The sequence below is a fragment of the Pundamilia nyererei genome, unplaced genomic scaffold (assembly GCF_000239375.1).
Source record: "Pundamilia nyererei isolate P.nyererei 1_Seehausen unplaced genomic scaffold, PunNye1.0 scaffold00129, whole genome shotgun sequence".
Lineage (NCBI taxonomy): Eukaryota > Metazoa > Chordata > Actinopteri > Cichliformes > Cichlidae > Pundamilia > Pundamilia nyererei.
The window spans coordinates 1,190,682-1,208,814 of record NW_005187530.1 but is presented as its reverse complement, the minus strand read 5'-3'; the positions used below and the strand labels follow the sequence as shown (position 1 = coordinate 1,208,814).

Here is an 18,133-nt window from a genome sequence, read left to right as displayed (position 1 = left end):
ATGCTGACTGACTCACGGCCATATGAGTAAGATGAGTCGTGATTTTCGTTGGATAATCCCTTTAGGATTGAGAGGAGCTACTGTACAGCTCACAGCCCTGGCTCTGAGTTCTGTATCGCACAGCACTGCCTGCTGGTGAAATGTATGAACTGCATCTGACGATGACATGAACGGTCTGAAATTCTGTAACATCACCAAGTGTGGCTCACACGTGCTTATGTGCATGTCTTGTACCAGGGGTGTCATTTCCAGGAGGGTTAGGGGGGTTATGACCCTCCCAATAATCAGACCCAACCAATACACCCAATAAAATTATGAATTAACTTGCATAAATAGGCTGTTGATTTTCTTTACTCATTTCAGGTATTACCGGCAAAATAGTTGCACGTTTAATCATCTGGGAATTTACCCAGATTTATTTATTTATCTAGACAGAGATCTTGACCTTTGATCTTTTAGTAATTTTTATACTATGTAACCTCAAGTTGTAATATAAAATGAATGGAGAGGGGGTTCCAGTCAATGTTAGCCTCTCTCTCTCTCTCTCTCTCTCTCTCGCTCTCTCTCTCTCTCTCTCTGGAGTTTGAATGACTTTGGATGAGAGACTCCCCACCCACCCATTCTCTGAAGTTTGAATGAGTTTGGATGAGAGACTCGCCGCCCCCCCTCCCCCACCCCTTTTTTTCTCTTCCCCCATCACTTCTCCGTCGCTCCTCCTTACACACACCCCCAAACCTTCCCTCCTATTAAATCAACACGCCAATCTGTTGCCCGGTAAAAGGGGTTTGGGAGCCGCAGGAGCCATAAAGGAGGGTCCACACACACAGACATACTCGCACACATGCACACACACCCGTCTGGAAGGAATTAGACAGCTGAAACAGCGGCAGAGAGACTTCTGTGCGCTCTGTGTAACCTGGATGCTCGGAGGAAACTCTAGAAAAACTTACCTTAACGCCCCTTAAGACAGGAAGAATACAAAAAAAGCTCTGGCTCATATTTTATTGTTTGCTGAAACTTTTTTGTTTTTTTTAAAAAACTTTTGAATGTGACTGAAGCTGCCAAAGTTGATGGCTTTATCTTAATTTTTTTTTTCGTTTTATTAAGAATGAATGAAACAGGCGTTGATGGAGAAGAATATTTATCATATTTTTATAGTCTATGTTTTATTTATACTTTTTTATATGAATGATGCCAAAGCTGACTGATATGATGTTTGGTTTTGGACACCAGAGATGCAAGTGACTTGGAAAGGCTGCAGACAAACCGTTAGAAGTTAGAGAAGACAAGCAATCCCGGTTGTCTTTTTGAAGCATCCAAACTGAGCACACATACAAAGGACTGGCACGACTTTTTTTATTATTCTTTTTCCCCTTTTAAAAAACAAACAAACAAACAAACAAAAATAGGCTTATGAGGACCATTTTAAGCGGATTCATGAGAGTCGTCGCTGCTCAAGCTCTGTGTCTACTTTTTTCCTCTGTGGATCGGGACCAGAGTCCCAGAAGTTAGACGCATCCTTTATCAGGAGGAATCAGAGGACAACAGCTGCTTCAAGGTAGGTGGCCGGTGATCATTTGGTCTGGCGATCATGCAGCATGCTGACAGACCAATAAGCCCCAAATATTTTACCACAAGCCACTAAATCATTCATAAAGTGGTTTAGAACATAATTACGCGCAATCATTTTTCGTGTGCGCGCGTGTGTGTGAACGTGATGATGCGCCAACTCTCTAGCAAAGTGCATGCATAGAGCTTTTTTTTTTCACGAGTTTGTTCAGCGTGTTTGCTCCACAAAGTGAGTGATGCTAAAAGTTGGGAGCCACAGCAAGAAGTGCTGAAACTCAGTTTGTGTTTCATTTCATGCTATAACACTACAAAATACAGGTGTAAAGGGTTTAATATGCTAAGCTTTTATCTTCTGATCAGTCAAATTAATGACTAGTCTTTGTTGTAAGAGTGATGCTAGCCTGAATATAACTACACTGTGACGTTACTGGTCACACGTCATTCGTTGAGATTTTTAAGCCAATGAGAAGACTGAATGGGGACTGTTTCAGCGTGGCTTGTGGTAGGGGCGCGTAATTTGACGCCCAGTGTGGAGGACTAACATTTGCATGCGTGTGAATAGCTTCTTGACCAGCCTTCAGCTTTTGGACAAGTTAGCCTTTGTTGATATCCGTGTTCTGTAAAAAGTGGTAGCAGGCACATGCCTTGCTGAAAAGTTTTGCAGTTTATTCATAACCTCCTAACTTTGAACTTAAACAAAACCAGAAAAGCTCATGTGAGATATCACGTGGTCCATGCACCTAAGTTCTGAGCATTGTTGTCCCCTTGCACACCCATCACACGCGCACATATACACAAATGCTAATGAACATCTGTCACACTCTCCTTGACATAGTCTCTTTCTCCATCCACCTACTGAGTGTGCACAGACCGCTGTTGGGTCCCACTGTGTTGCCCACACACCATGTGTGAGTAAGTGGACAAATATTACAGCTATTTATCCAAAATGTAGAACTTTTCAACCCACAAGCAGAATCTCCTTGCTGACTTGGATTATCTATTTATTTTTATTGATTTTACTTTGCATTGTGCTGCTCTCACAATGCACCCTAACTCTGTGGTGATATCCTGCATATTTACTTGTAAGAAGAGATGATCAAGTGTGTCCAGTGTGAAAAAATACTTCCAGGATGACTTGTGGATTAAACTTTTTGCGCAGTACTTTATTAGCAGGGAAACTGTAAACTTCAAATAAATGCTCACTGCTCATTTGCTGTAGATTTGGAGCATATGTGGATCTTGTGCCCATGTCAGCATGTATTCAACCTAATACCCATGTGGTGTTCCTAATCTCAGTCCTCCAGGGAATTTCTTTGCTGAGTGCAGGACTCAGTTCCCAATGAGAAAGACAATATGGCTTTAGTGCTATTAAATGAAATACTCTGTGAATGTCACAGTTGTCCACTATAATGACAAAGAAGTTTTTAAAACCTTTTTGATGTCTGAGTTGCATCAGTGCTCCAGCATGCAGTCCCACACAGCACAAAGAGCATTTTACTATTTAAGAGAAGAAGACTTTCCGTGGCTGGCCTCCATTAAGGCACACAACAAGTCTCACGTGCCATTACTTCTCCCAGCAAGGGTCTTTTAGTGTAAAGAGCCATGGGGCTGGCAGGGTACAACTGTTGATCTTAGAGGCGCAGCCCCTCCCGAGCCGTACCACTTAGCTCATCTACTCTGTGTTAATACCAGTTTTTTTCCAGGTTCCTTCAGTATACTAACAGTAAAGCAGCACTGCAGCCAGCCAGTAAAAGTGAAAATTTGGATGTCAGTTAGATTCTCACTACCTCATGCTGAGTCACACAGAGTCGGTTTGATGCCAAATCTAATTCATATATCCAGCAGTTAGAGTGTACCATAAAGTAACAAAGGCCCCTTACAAAGCAAACCGGGCAGGAGCAGTTCACAAAGTGGCTCTTGTTAATGTTATTTATATTTTCTGTATATCTTCTGGAAAGATGAGAGTGACAAACTGACAAAACGTTTCATGGAAATCTTAGTGTGATTCTTTCTTCCTTTTTTCCCCTTAATAATTATAAAGTTCTTTTTAATTATCTACTACTTGAGTGTGATTATGAGCCTCTGTTATCTTTTAGCCACACTGGGCTGTGGTTTTAAAGAGTGCTATTAATAGAATTTTCCATCCCATGGAGGTGAAGACATTTATTTAAGGGTACTGCTGATGGATGGATGTCTATTATCAATCTGATAAGGGAACTGCTGGATCGTTGGATGATACAGAGAAACAGGTTGTGTTTGTAAAAGAAGAGCTTTCAATGATTTTTTGCATTTTTTTTTCACACAAAGAAATAGCTTAAGAAGGAGGAATTCCATACTCAACCTCATCTCACTTTGGTCTCTTGGAGTCTGCCACAGTGATGTAAGTCCCGTGCCTCAGCTGGCAGTGAATGCATCCAAGTACAGCACCACGCCTTCAATGTCCTGGCCCCACCCCATTTTCAGTGTGTGCCACCCATTCATCTCTGAGCAGCTTCATCCCAACTTCACCTCCTCCCCTTTTCTTCCTACTACATGGATGAATCAAGGTGGAAAAAAGACACGCCTAAATACCAAACGACATAGTCTGGCTTTGAAACAGAGAACACATTTACCTCAGTGTTGTATTAAATCATGTATATAACAACATCTGTTGGTGTAACAGTGTAATGAGATGCTAATTGCGTGATGAAGAAACAGTTGCAGTCTAGAAGATGCTTTAACCTTTTGCTGCTTTTCAGTTATGGCCCCATCACACCTGATTCTGCCCCCAGAAAGAGCGAAGAGAAAAGGAGCCTTGTCACTAAATTAACATAGTAAATAGACATGGAGCAGCAGCCCAGCCTTGAATGTGTCAAGTACATCTAGCCAAAGACTGCAGCCAATTCTCAAGTCTCTCCCCGCCGCTTCCACTCTTTTGCCTCATCAGCTTCTCGGGAAGATGTGACCCTTTGCTGCATGCTGCTATGTCTGTCATGAGAGCCAGCTCCACGTTTAATGTTTAATTTTACAATCCCCCGTGGCCTTTTCTAACCCTGCAAAGTTCTTAAACACACACTGACAACCTAGTGTATATATAAAATCATTATCTGTGATGCATATCTCTCCATTTGTACATGCGTGTTTTTTTTATTCTTGGAAATTGTCAAAGCACATGAGATTTCAAAGGTGTGTATTACCTCAGCAGGTCTGGTTTTTTATACTAAACTGATATCAAATGTACTATTATTTTTTCAATGGATCCAGAGACTCCTCACAAAAACCCCAAATACCATTAATCTGTCTTTATTAGCTCATACTTATCTGGGCTTCATTGAACATTGTCATGAAAAATACCATGAAAACTGTTCAATTCCTTAACTGTGATTCAGGTCTAAATTATACCAGCCACAAGTGTCAGCTTGGGCCCCCAGCATATAATGTTTGATTTGTTATAAGTACTTATCCAGCCAGAGCTGCTGATTTGTGAATGTTACACTTCCAGCAGTGACTGCTGAGATGTAAAGATGTGAGCTTTATGTTATCTCAGCTCCACACAGACCAGCAGGCTGTTTTTCTTTGGCTCCACTTCACTGTTATACTCTGGGCAGCACACACAGTAATTACATACACACTTGTGCAAACTCACACAGATATGTAGTTTTAGTGTATGAAGACACACACACACACACATACACACACAGAGTCTATCAGAGTCTTGCGTTTCTATCAGAGGTCTTGAGCTGGAACCCTGCTGAAAGAGCTTCAACTGCTCTCATGTGAGTTAAGTCAAGGCATCTCTTTCTTCAGACAGCCTGCATACACACTCATATTCTTACACACACACACACACATATGCCTCATGCTGTGTATATACACACACAAACACACACACATATGCCATACATTGTGACATTAGTGATAGATTTGCACATAGGTACATATGGCATTCACATTAAGCAGCCTGTTCTTCATATCTTAAAGCTCTCCCTGATGTAACACGCATGCAATTTATTATAACATGTGGTGATTTTAAGATATTCATTATATTTGAAAACCAAAATGTGTCCCATATTTTATTGCGCACAAGTAGCACTCATATTTTAATTGGTGATTGAGATTTATTGTCGGTTCTTTGTGGCCAAAAGAATGAACAGAATGAAAATATGCAGTGTTGTGCAGAAGTCTTGAGCCACTCCCTTGTTTCTATGCTATGCAAAGGAAATGTGAAATCGGAGCAGTGATTTATTGAAACATGCAAAAGTGTGAATGGAAATACAGTATGTACAGTATGTAAAGCAAAAACAAAGTTTGTACAACTCGAAAGTCAGTATTTGGTACGACCACCTTCAACACAGCCTGAACTCTCTTAGACAAGCTTTCTTGTAATTTCTTTAAGTAGTCTTCAGGAATATTTCTCCAGGCTTCTTATAGGACATTTAAAGCTCTTCTTTGGATGTTGGCTTCCTTTTGTTCCATTCTCTGTCAGGATGATCCCACACTGCTTGAATAATGTTGCGGTCCGGGCTCTGGGGAGGTCAATCCATGACTGATTCCATTGTGTGGTTTTCTATCTAGATATTCTTTTACTGCATTGTTTGTTTGAGATTGTTGTCAGGCTAAAAAATGAAGCCAATCAGACACGTTCCAGATGGTACTGCATGGTAGATCAAAATCTGATTGTACTTTTCTGTGTTCACATTTTCATCAATTTTGACAAGATCCCAAACACCACTGCCTTAAATGCAGTCCCAAACCATAACAGAGCCTCCCCCGTGTTTTGGGTGTTGTACATCTGTACTACTTCCTCCATACATATCAATGCATAATTTAAACCAAAAATGACTGGAATTATCACTCCATGAGTGTAATTTGGCATACATCAGCCTTTTCTTCCTTTTTACCTTCCTTAAGAATGACTTCTTGACAGCCAACCCTTCCACTGAGGCTTCAGATTTGTCTCTCAGGTCCTGTGTCAGGAATTTGTTGTAGGTAGTTTTCTAGCTCTGCCAATTCTTCTTTTGCCCTTCATTCAGTTTCCTCAAATGTTTTAAGGGCACACTGCACACCAGGCAGTCAATAGCTCATCATCATCTTGTTCCTGTAAAAATTTTATTATGTAATACTATTATCACTGTCAACCTGTGGTGTGTTTGCAGGTTTCATAGATTCCGCTAAACAAATCAGAATAAAAGCATTTACACTGGTCAATAAACACTCTCTCTTGTTAGGTGCCTTTTTGATCGATTCAGAGGTCAGTGTTTATTGTTTTAATGTACAGGTCTAAATACTTGGCTAAAAATGAGTGAAAAAGCAGCCAATGTCCAAACAGAAGCATTACAAGACCTTAAGAAGCCCTGAAGAACTGTTGCTCAAGACCACTTTAAAAAGTATGAGATGTTAAAGAAATTACTAGAAGGTCTGTATCATTGGAAACAAAATATAAAGAATTTAGAGGTGGCTCAAGACTTTTGCGCAATATTGTAAACATGTCAAACCGATTAAATGCAATGTTTTTTTCTTGGCATTGCAAGTAACTTGACTCTATGTGTAGCAATGTACCTTCTGTATTCGGTGAACTCCTATCATCCCTCTGAGCACCAGCAGATCAACAAATTCACTTATTTACAAAGTCTGTGCAATGTTTGCACATGGTGTTTCCTTGACTTTTCCTGCAGGGAAACTTTGATGTTCACATTTGATTTACTCAGTGGCTCCACCTGAAAAAATTATTGGATGGATTTCCATCAGAATGTGTGCATGTAGTGAGCACGTTTTGAACAAAATAAACCATAGTATAGTGATCCCTGAATTTTAGTCTAATATTGTCATGAGGTCAGGATTTTGATTTAGCATACTGTAGCATATTAATATGCTGTTTCATTCAGAAGCAGAGGAAGATGCAGGCACAGTCTCTCATTCCTGTTACAGCTAAATAGTTCAGCGCCTTGCTCATTTGTACTGTAAGAACACTTAGAGTAACGGAAAGGCAAGACACTCATTGGTTTTCCTAAATCATATTTTCAAAATAACAACCTCACAAACACAATGAGATTTCCCTGTCACTACTTTTTTGTTGTTGTTTTTTTTTTTTTTACTGTTGCTGTAATCCCAAACAAATCCACGTGTCTCAGTTTAAAAGAACAGCCAGATGCACTTTTTCCAAGGACCCAGTTTTTTTGGGTCAACTTAATCTATCCATTAATTTATGTAGTCATCGCTTCATTTATCTACTAACTCACCATGTACATCCATGCAAGACTCAACATTACTGCAATGTTATCTCTGAGAGAGAGCCCGTGGGAGTTTCACTCAAGAGACTGTTAATAACGTCAGAGTGAGACTGCTCAAGCTTCCAGCCCAAGGTCACCACAGGGCTGGCCACGCATACACACATGTACAGCAAAAAGGACATAATGGCGATGTTCTAACCCTCAAGTGCCAAGATGTAACAACAAACAGAAAGCTGGGGTGATATCATCTTCATGTGTTAATGACACCCTCCGCTTGCATAGATAAATGCTCTGGACAAACACATGAAGATACGCGTGCTCACCAACCAACGTGACATCATTTACATCATCCATATGTGGATGAAATCTCCACTGTTACAGATACTGCTCTGATTAAAAAGGCTTTATCTCAATAAGAACGGGCCAGAGTTTGGCCTCACTTTAAGTCTGCAGTTAATCTGTCTGCAGTCTGAGCTAACTGTCAACCCGACCTCTGCGCTGCACTACACACCCAAAATGGTGTATAAGATCCTGCAAAGACCAGATCATTGTAGCCAGCAGCAATGGTTGCATTACTGTGGACTTGACGTTTTCCCACATCACATTTACATGCCATGAGCCTAGCCTGTCGATGATGGATTTAATGTCCTAGTTTTGATTTTTACTTTCATTCCAAACATTAAATCAGAACAAACAGATTGTATCATTAAAGTGCAGATCATTAACAGAAAGTCAAGGAGGAGCAAACACTGACGACGGTTCCTGTCCTTGTTATCTTCAGTGGTTCAATCAAGTTCATTTTGTTTTCTCCCAAAGCCCAGTTGATGAAATGTAGAGGTGTACATTTGTCAGTCATGATGTACTTTTAAGCTGACAAGGAAGTGCCCCAAAACGTTGTGTTTTGTTGCTGCACTCATGCTTACTCCTAATCAGTGGTTGAGTTCAAACAAAGGTAAGACATGGATACAGGGCTTATAAAGCATTATAGACATTCTCACACAAGCTGAAAGAGGCCAAAATTTAAATTTGTTCAATTACACAAACACACACATGCAGTGGTACAATAAGCTTTTATATGTGCATTTTGGTGTATATCTGTGCATGTCAGGGGTCTTGTAAAAGATGGCCTGACGTTAAAACCTTTGCCACATGCCAGAGGAGGTCCGCTACACTGATTGTGGCTTTCTCGTCCAACAGTCAAATGAACAAAGCATTATGTCTGAGCCAAAGTGTGTGTTTGTGTGTATTCTTCTCCATGAACACAACCTCTCTCTCCCTGCTTCTGCTACTCCCTCACTGTCTTTTACTTTCATTTTCCTAATGTCTCTCAAGATGCATCTGCTTTTCAGCTAGTTTAACCAATTTTCTTAACCAACTTTCTTCACTTTCTCTCTTAAAGATTCTCCATGCTATCTTCGCTTTCTCTGTGTATATATTTTTTTCTTTCTCTCTTTTAGTCGTCCCCTCCCTTCATCTGTCATGTGTTTAGGTGTGGTCCCAAGAACTCTCTCCAGTTCACAAACATCACTCGGCCTTGTATACGCTTCTTTTGATCATTTTATTGTTGTTCTGACTTGTTTCCCTTGACTTGATTAAATGTACATGTACAAAATGCGTGATATCGCAAAATATTTTTGGTCACTCAATGAACAAAATGGCGCTAAATGCGTCTAAATCCTAGATGAAAAGTTTATCCCACAAGAGGGAGCCCTACTGAAGGTCAGCATACTTTGACCTTCATAATGTCAAAGGTCTTTTCTCTCTTTCTCTCTGTTTAACAGAAGTCATTTCCCTGCAATGCTCTCTATACAAAGATTCAGAGAGAGAGAAGCACGCGTGCAGCAATAGAAGTCTCTTGTCTTCTTCTTCCCATAAAGATATAAACAGATGACATCACAGGGTGGTCCGCTCTCTGCGTTGAGTCAAAATGAGCCACGCTGAGTGGGTCTCCGTTGGTCTGCCAAACAGATGGCGGTAGCAACATAATGAGGGTTGGAAACAAACTTCAGGAGTTTGTGCAAGAGGATGCAGACGCAAAAGCATCCTCTTGCACAAACGCCTCTCTTAAAAATATTGAATATTCATGTTCTAGGTCAGAGTTTGTCATACTTGGTCTTTGACCTTTGCAATGTGTCCCCAAAATACTGTGGAAACCAATAATTTTCATTATAGGCCACCCCACCACCACGACCAACATTTTGCATGTGCTTAGACCTTGATGGTTGGCAGAGGCAGCCAACTTGTTGGTTAATTAGGTCAAGAAATCTTGTAACGTGTGGCCACCCACACTAAAAGAGAGTTGGAACAATCGGCTACTCACAACTGTCTGGCATTTAGGGGGATTTGGGGAAGGGGAGGAGGTAGGGAGAGGGATGGGGCATAAAAAAGGAGAAAGCTTACAGCAGTCTGTACCTGGTTTTGTTGTGTCAAAACATAAAAGCTTTAGTGAAAAGCTTTTTGGGTTATTTAGACCAAAATACTCAATTTTGCTCTACAACGGCCTGATATCCACTTACGAGGACATTATACTGCTACTGTTCTATCAAAATTTTAAACAAATATCCTCATATGTGGCTCTCATTTTTCTTACAAGCAAAAATTTGTTTTAAAAAATCTGGTAATTCTTTGTTTTTACATTCATCAGGACCTAATCATCCCAAAAATCAAAGAGAAATTAAAAATGCATGCCGTGGAAGAGTTCGGGTCTTAGGAGGTTAAGAAGGTCATTTACTTGGACCAATTGAGTATAAAAGGTTACAAATGTTTCACTGTGAGTTGCCGTCAATCATAGTAACATTTTCTGCACCACTGTTACTACATGTAACCCTTTTGTTTTTGTCCACAGATGAAGTGTAAAAGAGGCCTCACTTACCTGAGGATATTTGGGACCACCATGTTCGGCGTGTCTCTCCTGGTGGGCATCTCGACAGCCTATATCATGGGCTACCAATTTTTTACTACAGCTCAAAATCACCTATCTTTTGGGCTGTATGGTGCCATTTTGGTTGTTCACCTTATTATCCAGACCCTCTTTGCACTCCTAGAACACCGTAACATGCGGCGCTCCTTAGAAACACCAATTAAACTGAACAAGTCCTTGGCATTGTGCATCGCTGCATATCAGGAGGATGAAAACTACCTAAGAAAATGCCTTGTGTCAGTGAAGAGGCTGACATATCCTGGTATCAAAGTTATCATGGTGATCGATGGAAATTCAGACGATGACTTGTACATGATGGAGATTTTTAAGGAGGTCATGGGATCGGACAGATCGGCCACGTACGTGTGGAGGAGTAATTATCACAGCAGAGGACCCGAGGAGACAGATGAGAGCTACGCTGAGAGCCTTCAGCAGGTGTCCAGGGTTGTGCTGAACAGCAAATGTGTGTGCATCATGCAGAAGTGGGGAGGGAAGAGAGAGGTCATGTATACAGCCTTCAAAGCACTGGGAAGGAGCGTGGATTATGTGCAGGTAAGTAGTTAAATCGCTTAAAATCAGTTAATGCAGCTAATGTGGAAGAACAATAGCCCCTTAAATAAAATAAAAAAAATGAAATAAATTAGAAGATTAAAAATACTGTACAACAGGTGTAATATTACTTTGTGCCTGTGTGTGTCTTTGTAGATTTGCACGCATGCACACACAGAGCTGACATCTGAAGGACATAGTGAAGAAAGAGAAAATGTAAGCTACTGTGGGAGATGCAAACTAGGCAAACATAAGCTGATGATAGAGTGAAAGGGAATAGAACGAGAGATGGCTGGAAAGAGAGGAGGGGAGGCTATGCCAAGCCAAATATGGGGTCCACAAAGAGTCTTTTGTTTTGCTTTTTAGCATGTGCACCGTGTTGTGAAGTGTGGCGTGAAGGAGGGCAGCAGTAGCTGATGTCTAAGTGTAATAACAGATCTTTTTCGCAGGGCGTTACGTCATCTACAAATCTGTATCAAAGAAAGGTTAGAAAGGTTAGCATGTGTTTGTCTCCTGTTCAGAAAAATTAAAAACAATCAAAGGTTATATTTGAGTAACACAGACCTAAGGACTAAAAGCCTGATAGCTTTAGGAAAACTAAATTCGATAGTGTGTTTGGCTAGCGACAGTATGTTGGTGTGGCTTAAAAAATAAACAGTGGCTAAAGACATTAACTGCTTGGTAAAGTAATATCCTGCAGGCACTGACTGTTAAACGTGTCATGGGCTCTTGTGGAGCTGTATAGTACTGTCATATTCAGGAGCATAAAAGTAATTAAAAATAAATGGAACCTTCCTCAGTTCAAAATACAAAGAGGTTTTGATCCTCCAGACTTACTTTGTCTTGTATTAGCAGTAGCTAACAATGGCAAATGTTAGCTATCATATCATACTTAATGAGTGCTTGTATTACTGTCATATGATATGTAACCACATTGTGGTGTCATATAATTCAGCCACAATAACAACCTTTCAAACTGTGTTTACCTAAAGAATAAAAATTACTTGAAGGGTGGTGAGGTCACATGGGTTGAACCAACGCTGATGACTTCACACCTTTTCCGGAATCTGCTTGTTAATGCTAAACAGTGCATGAAAGCTACTTTCCAATGAAAGTGTTTTTCTTTCCATGACTAAATGATTGCGTTTAAAGTACACAGAATATTTTGTGCGGGCATGCTCTGTCAAGACTTTCTCTGCTTTGTTACCAGACGCTCAGTCTATGGCTTTAATGACGTTTCAGCATTTTTAGTTAGTTTTGCAATTCCACAGATCTGTTGTTATTACGTTTGAAAAGCAGAAACCTCAGGCTAATTCAAAAACTCTTGTGTCTTCAGACTTAAGCACAAGTAACAGTTCTTTGTCCAAAATGCCAAGTATCATTATGTCATTTTCTTCTGTGATGTTGAGTTGTTAGTGCTACAAAAAGCATTGTGATCAAAGAGTAAGGCTCAACTGATGCTTAATTTATGTAACAGCATCAAAATGATTCAAACGGGTCTGTATAACAAAGAAGGGGACTTTGAGAATATGAACTCAGAGCTATAATGCTGTCTAACACCTGCAGCTGGCTTCAGCCTGCCAAAAATCATTTACTTCACAAAAAGTTCAATAGAGCTTACTGCTGCACTGCCAGCAGTCATGCCAATACTTTTCAACCTTAGAAACAGGAGGGACAATGTTTCATGCCTTTTCACTTTCATCAGGCTCTGCCTGTAACAGATGTATTTTGTTAAAAAGGACTGGGCTCTAGGTTTGTTTTCATCACCTGATTTTGTTGGTCAGGAAAATTACCATTTATAGAAGAAAATAGGGAGAGCAGAAGAACAACATTAGAGCTATAGTGGGTGGTGAACAGAGTTGAAAGCAGCCCCTCTGGTCTTGGCTGGCGGAGATTATAAAGTGGCCATATTGAGCATTTATGTGCTTTGTTGGATGCATGATATCTTTTTTTTGTGTGTCATTATGTAATTTTTTTTTGATTTCACAAAAATTTCTTTTGTATATCGAAATTTTGTTCCGATTGTCCAAGCAAATTTTTTTCAGCAAGAAAGGGTTTTTTCCCTCTCTTTGGGGAGTTTAGGTCAATTTGAGATCTGTTATGTTTTGCAGAATTAAGCTGAACAAAGAAGACATCTGGAACTATGTTGAAGAAAATCTAAATAAATGTATCCTGTGTTGCTAAAACACAGTTAATTTCTTGATTAACTTGTGTTTTTATGTAGGTGTGTGACTCTGACACCATGCTGGACCCAGCATCATCAGTGGAGATGGTTAAGGTTTTGGAGGAAGACCCTATGGTGGGAGGAGTTGGAGGAGATGTACAGGTAGTTTTCTTAAAAGTTCTGTGAAATTTGAATCTTCTACATCAAACATACAAATTAGGATGTTGTGCTTTAAACTTCATACTTTTTGTCTCTGCTTGTCAACCTACCTGTAGATCCTAAATAAATATGAGTCGTGGATCTCCTTCCTGAGCAGTGTTCGGTACTGGATGGCTTTCAACATTGAGCGGGCTTGCCAGTCCTACTTCGGCTGCGTTCAATGCATTAGCGGGCCTTTAGGAATGTACCGGAACTCTCTCCTGCATGAGTTTCTTGAGGACTGGTACAATCAGACCTTCATGGGATCCCACTGCAGTTTTGGGGATGACCGTCATCTCACGAACAGAGTTCTCAGCCTCGGGTATGCAACAAAATACACTGCACGGTCAAAGTGCCTTACAGAGACACCAATTACATATCTGCGGTGGCTCAATCAACAGACACGATGGAGCAAGTCATATTTCAGAGAATGGCTGTACAACTCCATGTGGTTCCATAAACACCATCTTTGGATGACTTATGAGGCTGTGATCACTGGCTTCTTCCCATTTTTCCTCATCGCCACAGCGATCCAACTCTTTTACCAAGGAAGGCTCTGGAATATTCTTTTGTTTCTACTCATTGTTCAAGCAGTGGCGCTGATTAAGTCATCATTTGCCAGCTGCCTCAGAGGTAACATTGTCATGGTGTTCATGTCATTTTATTCTGTACTGTATATGTCAAGCCTGTTGCCAGCGAAAATGTTTGCAATAGCAACAATCAACAAGTCTGGATGGGGGACTTCTGGGAGGAAAACAATCGTGGTGAACTTTATCGGTCTGATTCCAATATCAGTATGGTTCACTATCCTTTTCATTGGAATTTTATACACAGTAGTACAACAGACTAGAAAACCCTTCCCCGACTCAGAAAAGATTGTTTTGATAATAGGGGCAGTGGTCTATGCAAGTTACTGGGTTATACTGTTGACATTATATACAGTGCTCATAAATAAATGTGGGAAAAGGAAGAAGGAAACACACTATGATATGGTGCTGGATGTGTGACTTACAGACTACAATCATGATTTCCCAATGAAACCGGGGGTTTCTCTCACACATCATCTTGTTGTTATACAAATGTATTTTAGCTGTAGAGCAGCTCTGGAGGCAAAGTGAGGTCAACTAAAATGGACAAAGAAATATAAATATTTTCTAGACTAAATGCCAGTGGCTGTGACCATAGCATCCAGGATCCTTGTACATCCTCAAGCTAGCCATTTGACATACTCAAATAAGGTTTAGCTGAAGATCAATTGGTTTAGTCTGATTAGCTAATTTGGATAACTCAGAATGGCAAGATTGTGTTTATTGCATTTGGCAGCAAGAGCGCTAGGCTTTATAATTTTAGCTACCTCTTACCCTTGTCATTTTCACTGGGCTTCATCTAATATTAGCAACTAAGCCAATAAAACTGGATTCTTAGATGGGATTTAACTTGTCCAGTAAGAATATTTTCCCTCCAGAGCACTCTCTCCAGTAAATGTGTTTTTTTCTCACTTAAACTAAAGAACAAGTTTTGTGTTGCCTCCGTCAAATGAAAGCCTAAAGACTGCCCGATTGTCTCCAGTCTCAAATGACTGAACAACATTGACAAAAATCTACATTAATAGTGATAAAAGGTATTGGTAGAGGCTATCACCAGGGCTATATAATTAGTGTAATTGTACCACATACACAGTGTCTAGTCTGTGTAGATCTCATAAATAGATAGGGGTGATCTATTTTACCACTTCAAAACTTACAAATCCACCTAAAGTTATTTCACTCAAGTTTATTTTTTTTATTGCCACATGTTCAAGTTAAGTGTACCTTTTCAGTGTTTTAATCTGTTTTGGAAAGAGCTACAGTATCAATTTATGAAGCCAGAAGGAGTGTAGAAAGGGCTTTGAAATGGAAAGCGGCCTTCTTTCTTTCAATGCTCTCATGTCATATGGGAAAGATGCAAACTTCCTTGTGCTCTTCACCTGTTACGGTTTAAGGGAGCAAATATAACATTTGGAATTGCCGAAAGAATCAGATAGCCAGACTGCTTTGATTCTTATGTCAGCAACAAGAAAGCACTTGGTTGGAAAAAGGTTGGGTTGGAATGTAACCAATGGACTGGCTGTTCAATGTATGCTCAATGTGAAAACATATCATCACCTAATGTTGTGGTATATTTATTGTTATTCCCATGTGACATGACTGCAGTATTTTTAGTTTACAAAGTGAAACTGATCACTGACCAGCAGAATTTATATCTGTCTGATCAGGCGACCAGGTGATGACCACAAGAGAGAGATGACGTATCATTGCTGCTGTGACTGTTTTACTTTTACAGAAACAGTGACTTTTGTTTTTTCGTCTTTTAACAAGGTTTATTTTAGATGTATGTTGCAAAAGTGGCTAAAACACTATTATTGTTGTCTTTCTACCAGTATGAATTTTAACCACCAAGCAAACAAGATGGACAAGTTCCAGCCCAAAGATTTTGTGACATAAGGATAAAGTGGTTACATCTCTAAGCTGCCTTGCATTCTGTTCACTAGCAAGGGAAAAAGTAGATGTGAGATTATGTTAGTGTCTACTGGGAATAGTACTACCTGATCATAGGAATGTGAATAAGGGCAGTTGATAGTAGGAAGCAATATTTTGGAATAAGTCCAGTGTTTGCTATAGACCAGAAGCAGACATGAATTTACAGTCATGTGAAAATGTAAGTATGTCAGATTAATATTGTTGTTATTATTATTTGACAAGCAACCACTTGATCTTCTTTGAAAAGGTGGTAAAGTTCAAGAACACTACAAAGGAAAGTTACTTTTTCAACAGGAATGTCAATGTTTAATATCTTTTTAAGGAAAAAGCATTTCCTTTCACATTCACTTGCCACTCTTATACCACTCTTACGTGAAAAAAAAATCCTCAACGTTTTGTCAGAATTACAAAGATATTAAATGTTTGCTTGTTCAAATACATTAAAAAAGGCAACAGTTTTCATGGGATGTACTTACTTTTTTTGACCATAATTCATATGCACTTTTACGTCTCTCTCATCATTCTGCGTGATGCTTGACATAATGAAGATTAAATACCTCAGTGGTTCTCTTTGCATTGCATCAAGGTGTCAGAGTGCTCTCCAAAGACTGATGCATTCTGATGGTTTCACGTAATTTATGATCTGTTTGTGATATGATGGGCTCCTTTTTATACACAGTACCTTATTGAGGCGAAGCTGGATTTTTTATGCCGTGTCAGCCCTTTGCTGTAGCCGTGTACTTATTTTACTATGTATTTCAATGCATTTTTATATATAGACATTTCCATTCTATTTTTGCTTAGCTACCAAAGATTCTTTATTTTCATTCATTTTTGTAAGAAAAAAAATGAAAAAATGTATTTGTGTGCTTTCAACTGTTCTGACAATGACTTGTATATCTGACCAAATAATGTGAAATTTTGAGCTGGGGGGAGGTTCTGCAATAGCAACAATTTTTTAAAAATGCAATCTGTAGGGATAAGTTATTGATTTCGAGAAAAGTGGTGAACCTTTGTTTTTTTTTACTTTGTACTTAGATAGAATGCAAAATATTTATTGAAGGCTGTTCTGTGGTTTGTAGGATTTTGTACTTAGATGTTTTCTGGTATCCATCGAACTCTGATTGCTCCATATGTCCACACAGGAAAAGCAAATACATCCTGACAAATTTCTGGTTAACACAGATCATATGCAAACCTAACTGATTTGAAGTATTTAAAGAATATAAAGCAATGCCTTCTCTACAATAAGCAATAAAGTCAAGCAGTCTGAGAACTTTCATCCAAAATCATTTCAAAACCATTTGCACAAATTTTTTGTTTTAAGGTTATGACGTGCCTTACAGAATGATGACAAATGAAATATCAAGTGGCATTTTTACACAATTTTAAAGTTCGCATTTTTTTTTCCAATGTGTATTGAATGAGACTGACAGTTAACCTACAAAAATGTTTTCATGTCAAACTAGTCATGGGCAGTGTTATCGTAAAGCACTTTTGTGTCGTGCCAAATAAAAAAAAACTATTCTTTTCATTTGCTGTCAAGAGTTTTTATTAATTATCCGATAAGCCAAGGAGTTGCTTGTTAAAAATCAGAGCATAGTCCTCGTTTCCTCAAAATATTGTTCTCTTATGATACAATTGTCATTGTCAGTATTATCAGGCTGTCCTAAAAACTCCCTGAAAATCCTTCAGTTGATCCAGGATTAGATTTAAAATCTTTAACCTCACTTACAAAGAATTTAATAATGAGGGCCCATCTGCTCTTAAACACCTAATAGTAGCATATCACCCTAATAGAGCACTTTGCTCTCAGAATACTGTCTTACTTGTAGTTCCCTCTCTGAGCCTGGTTACTAGAGGTTTCTTCCTGTTAAAAAGGAGGTTTTCCTTTCCGCTGTCGCCAAGTGTTTACTCCTAGGATGTCAGCCTGCACACCACAAAGATTGTGTGGCATGACACAAGACGTGATGTGAAAATCATTGTCAGATAGCCTAAAAGTGAC

General features: G+C 39.4%; 1 protein-coding gene across 1 annotated transcript; it reads left to right on the top strand.

Annotated features, from left to right (window-relative positions):
• The first annotated feature begins 1,262 nt into the window (after positions 1-1,262).
• has2 (hyaluronan synthase 2) lies at positions 1,263-16,268 on the top strand. Its single transcript, XM_005743246.1, has 4 exons — positions 1,263-1,558; positions 10,624-11,250; positions 13,472-13,573; positions 13,687-16,268. Exons 2-4 carry the CDS (start codon positions 10,624-10,626, stop codon positions 14,614-14,616), a joined length of 1,659 nt encoding a protein of 552 aa, XP_005743303.1. The 5' UTR covers positions 1,263-1,558; the 3' UTR covers positions 14,617-16,268.
• The last annotated feature ends 1,865 nt before the right edge of the window (positions 16,269-18,133 follow it).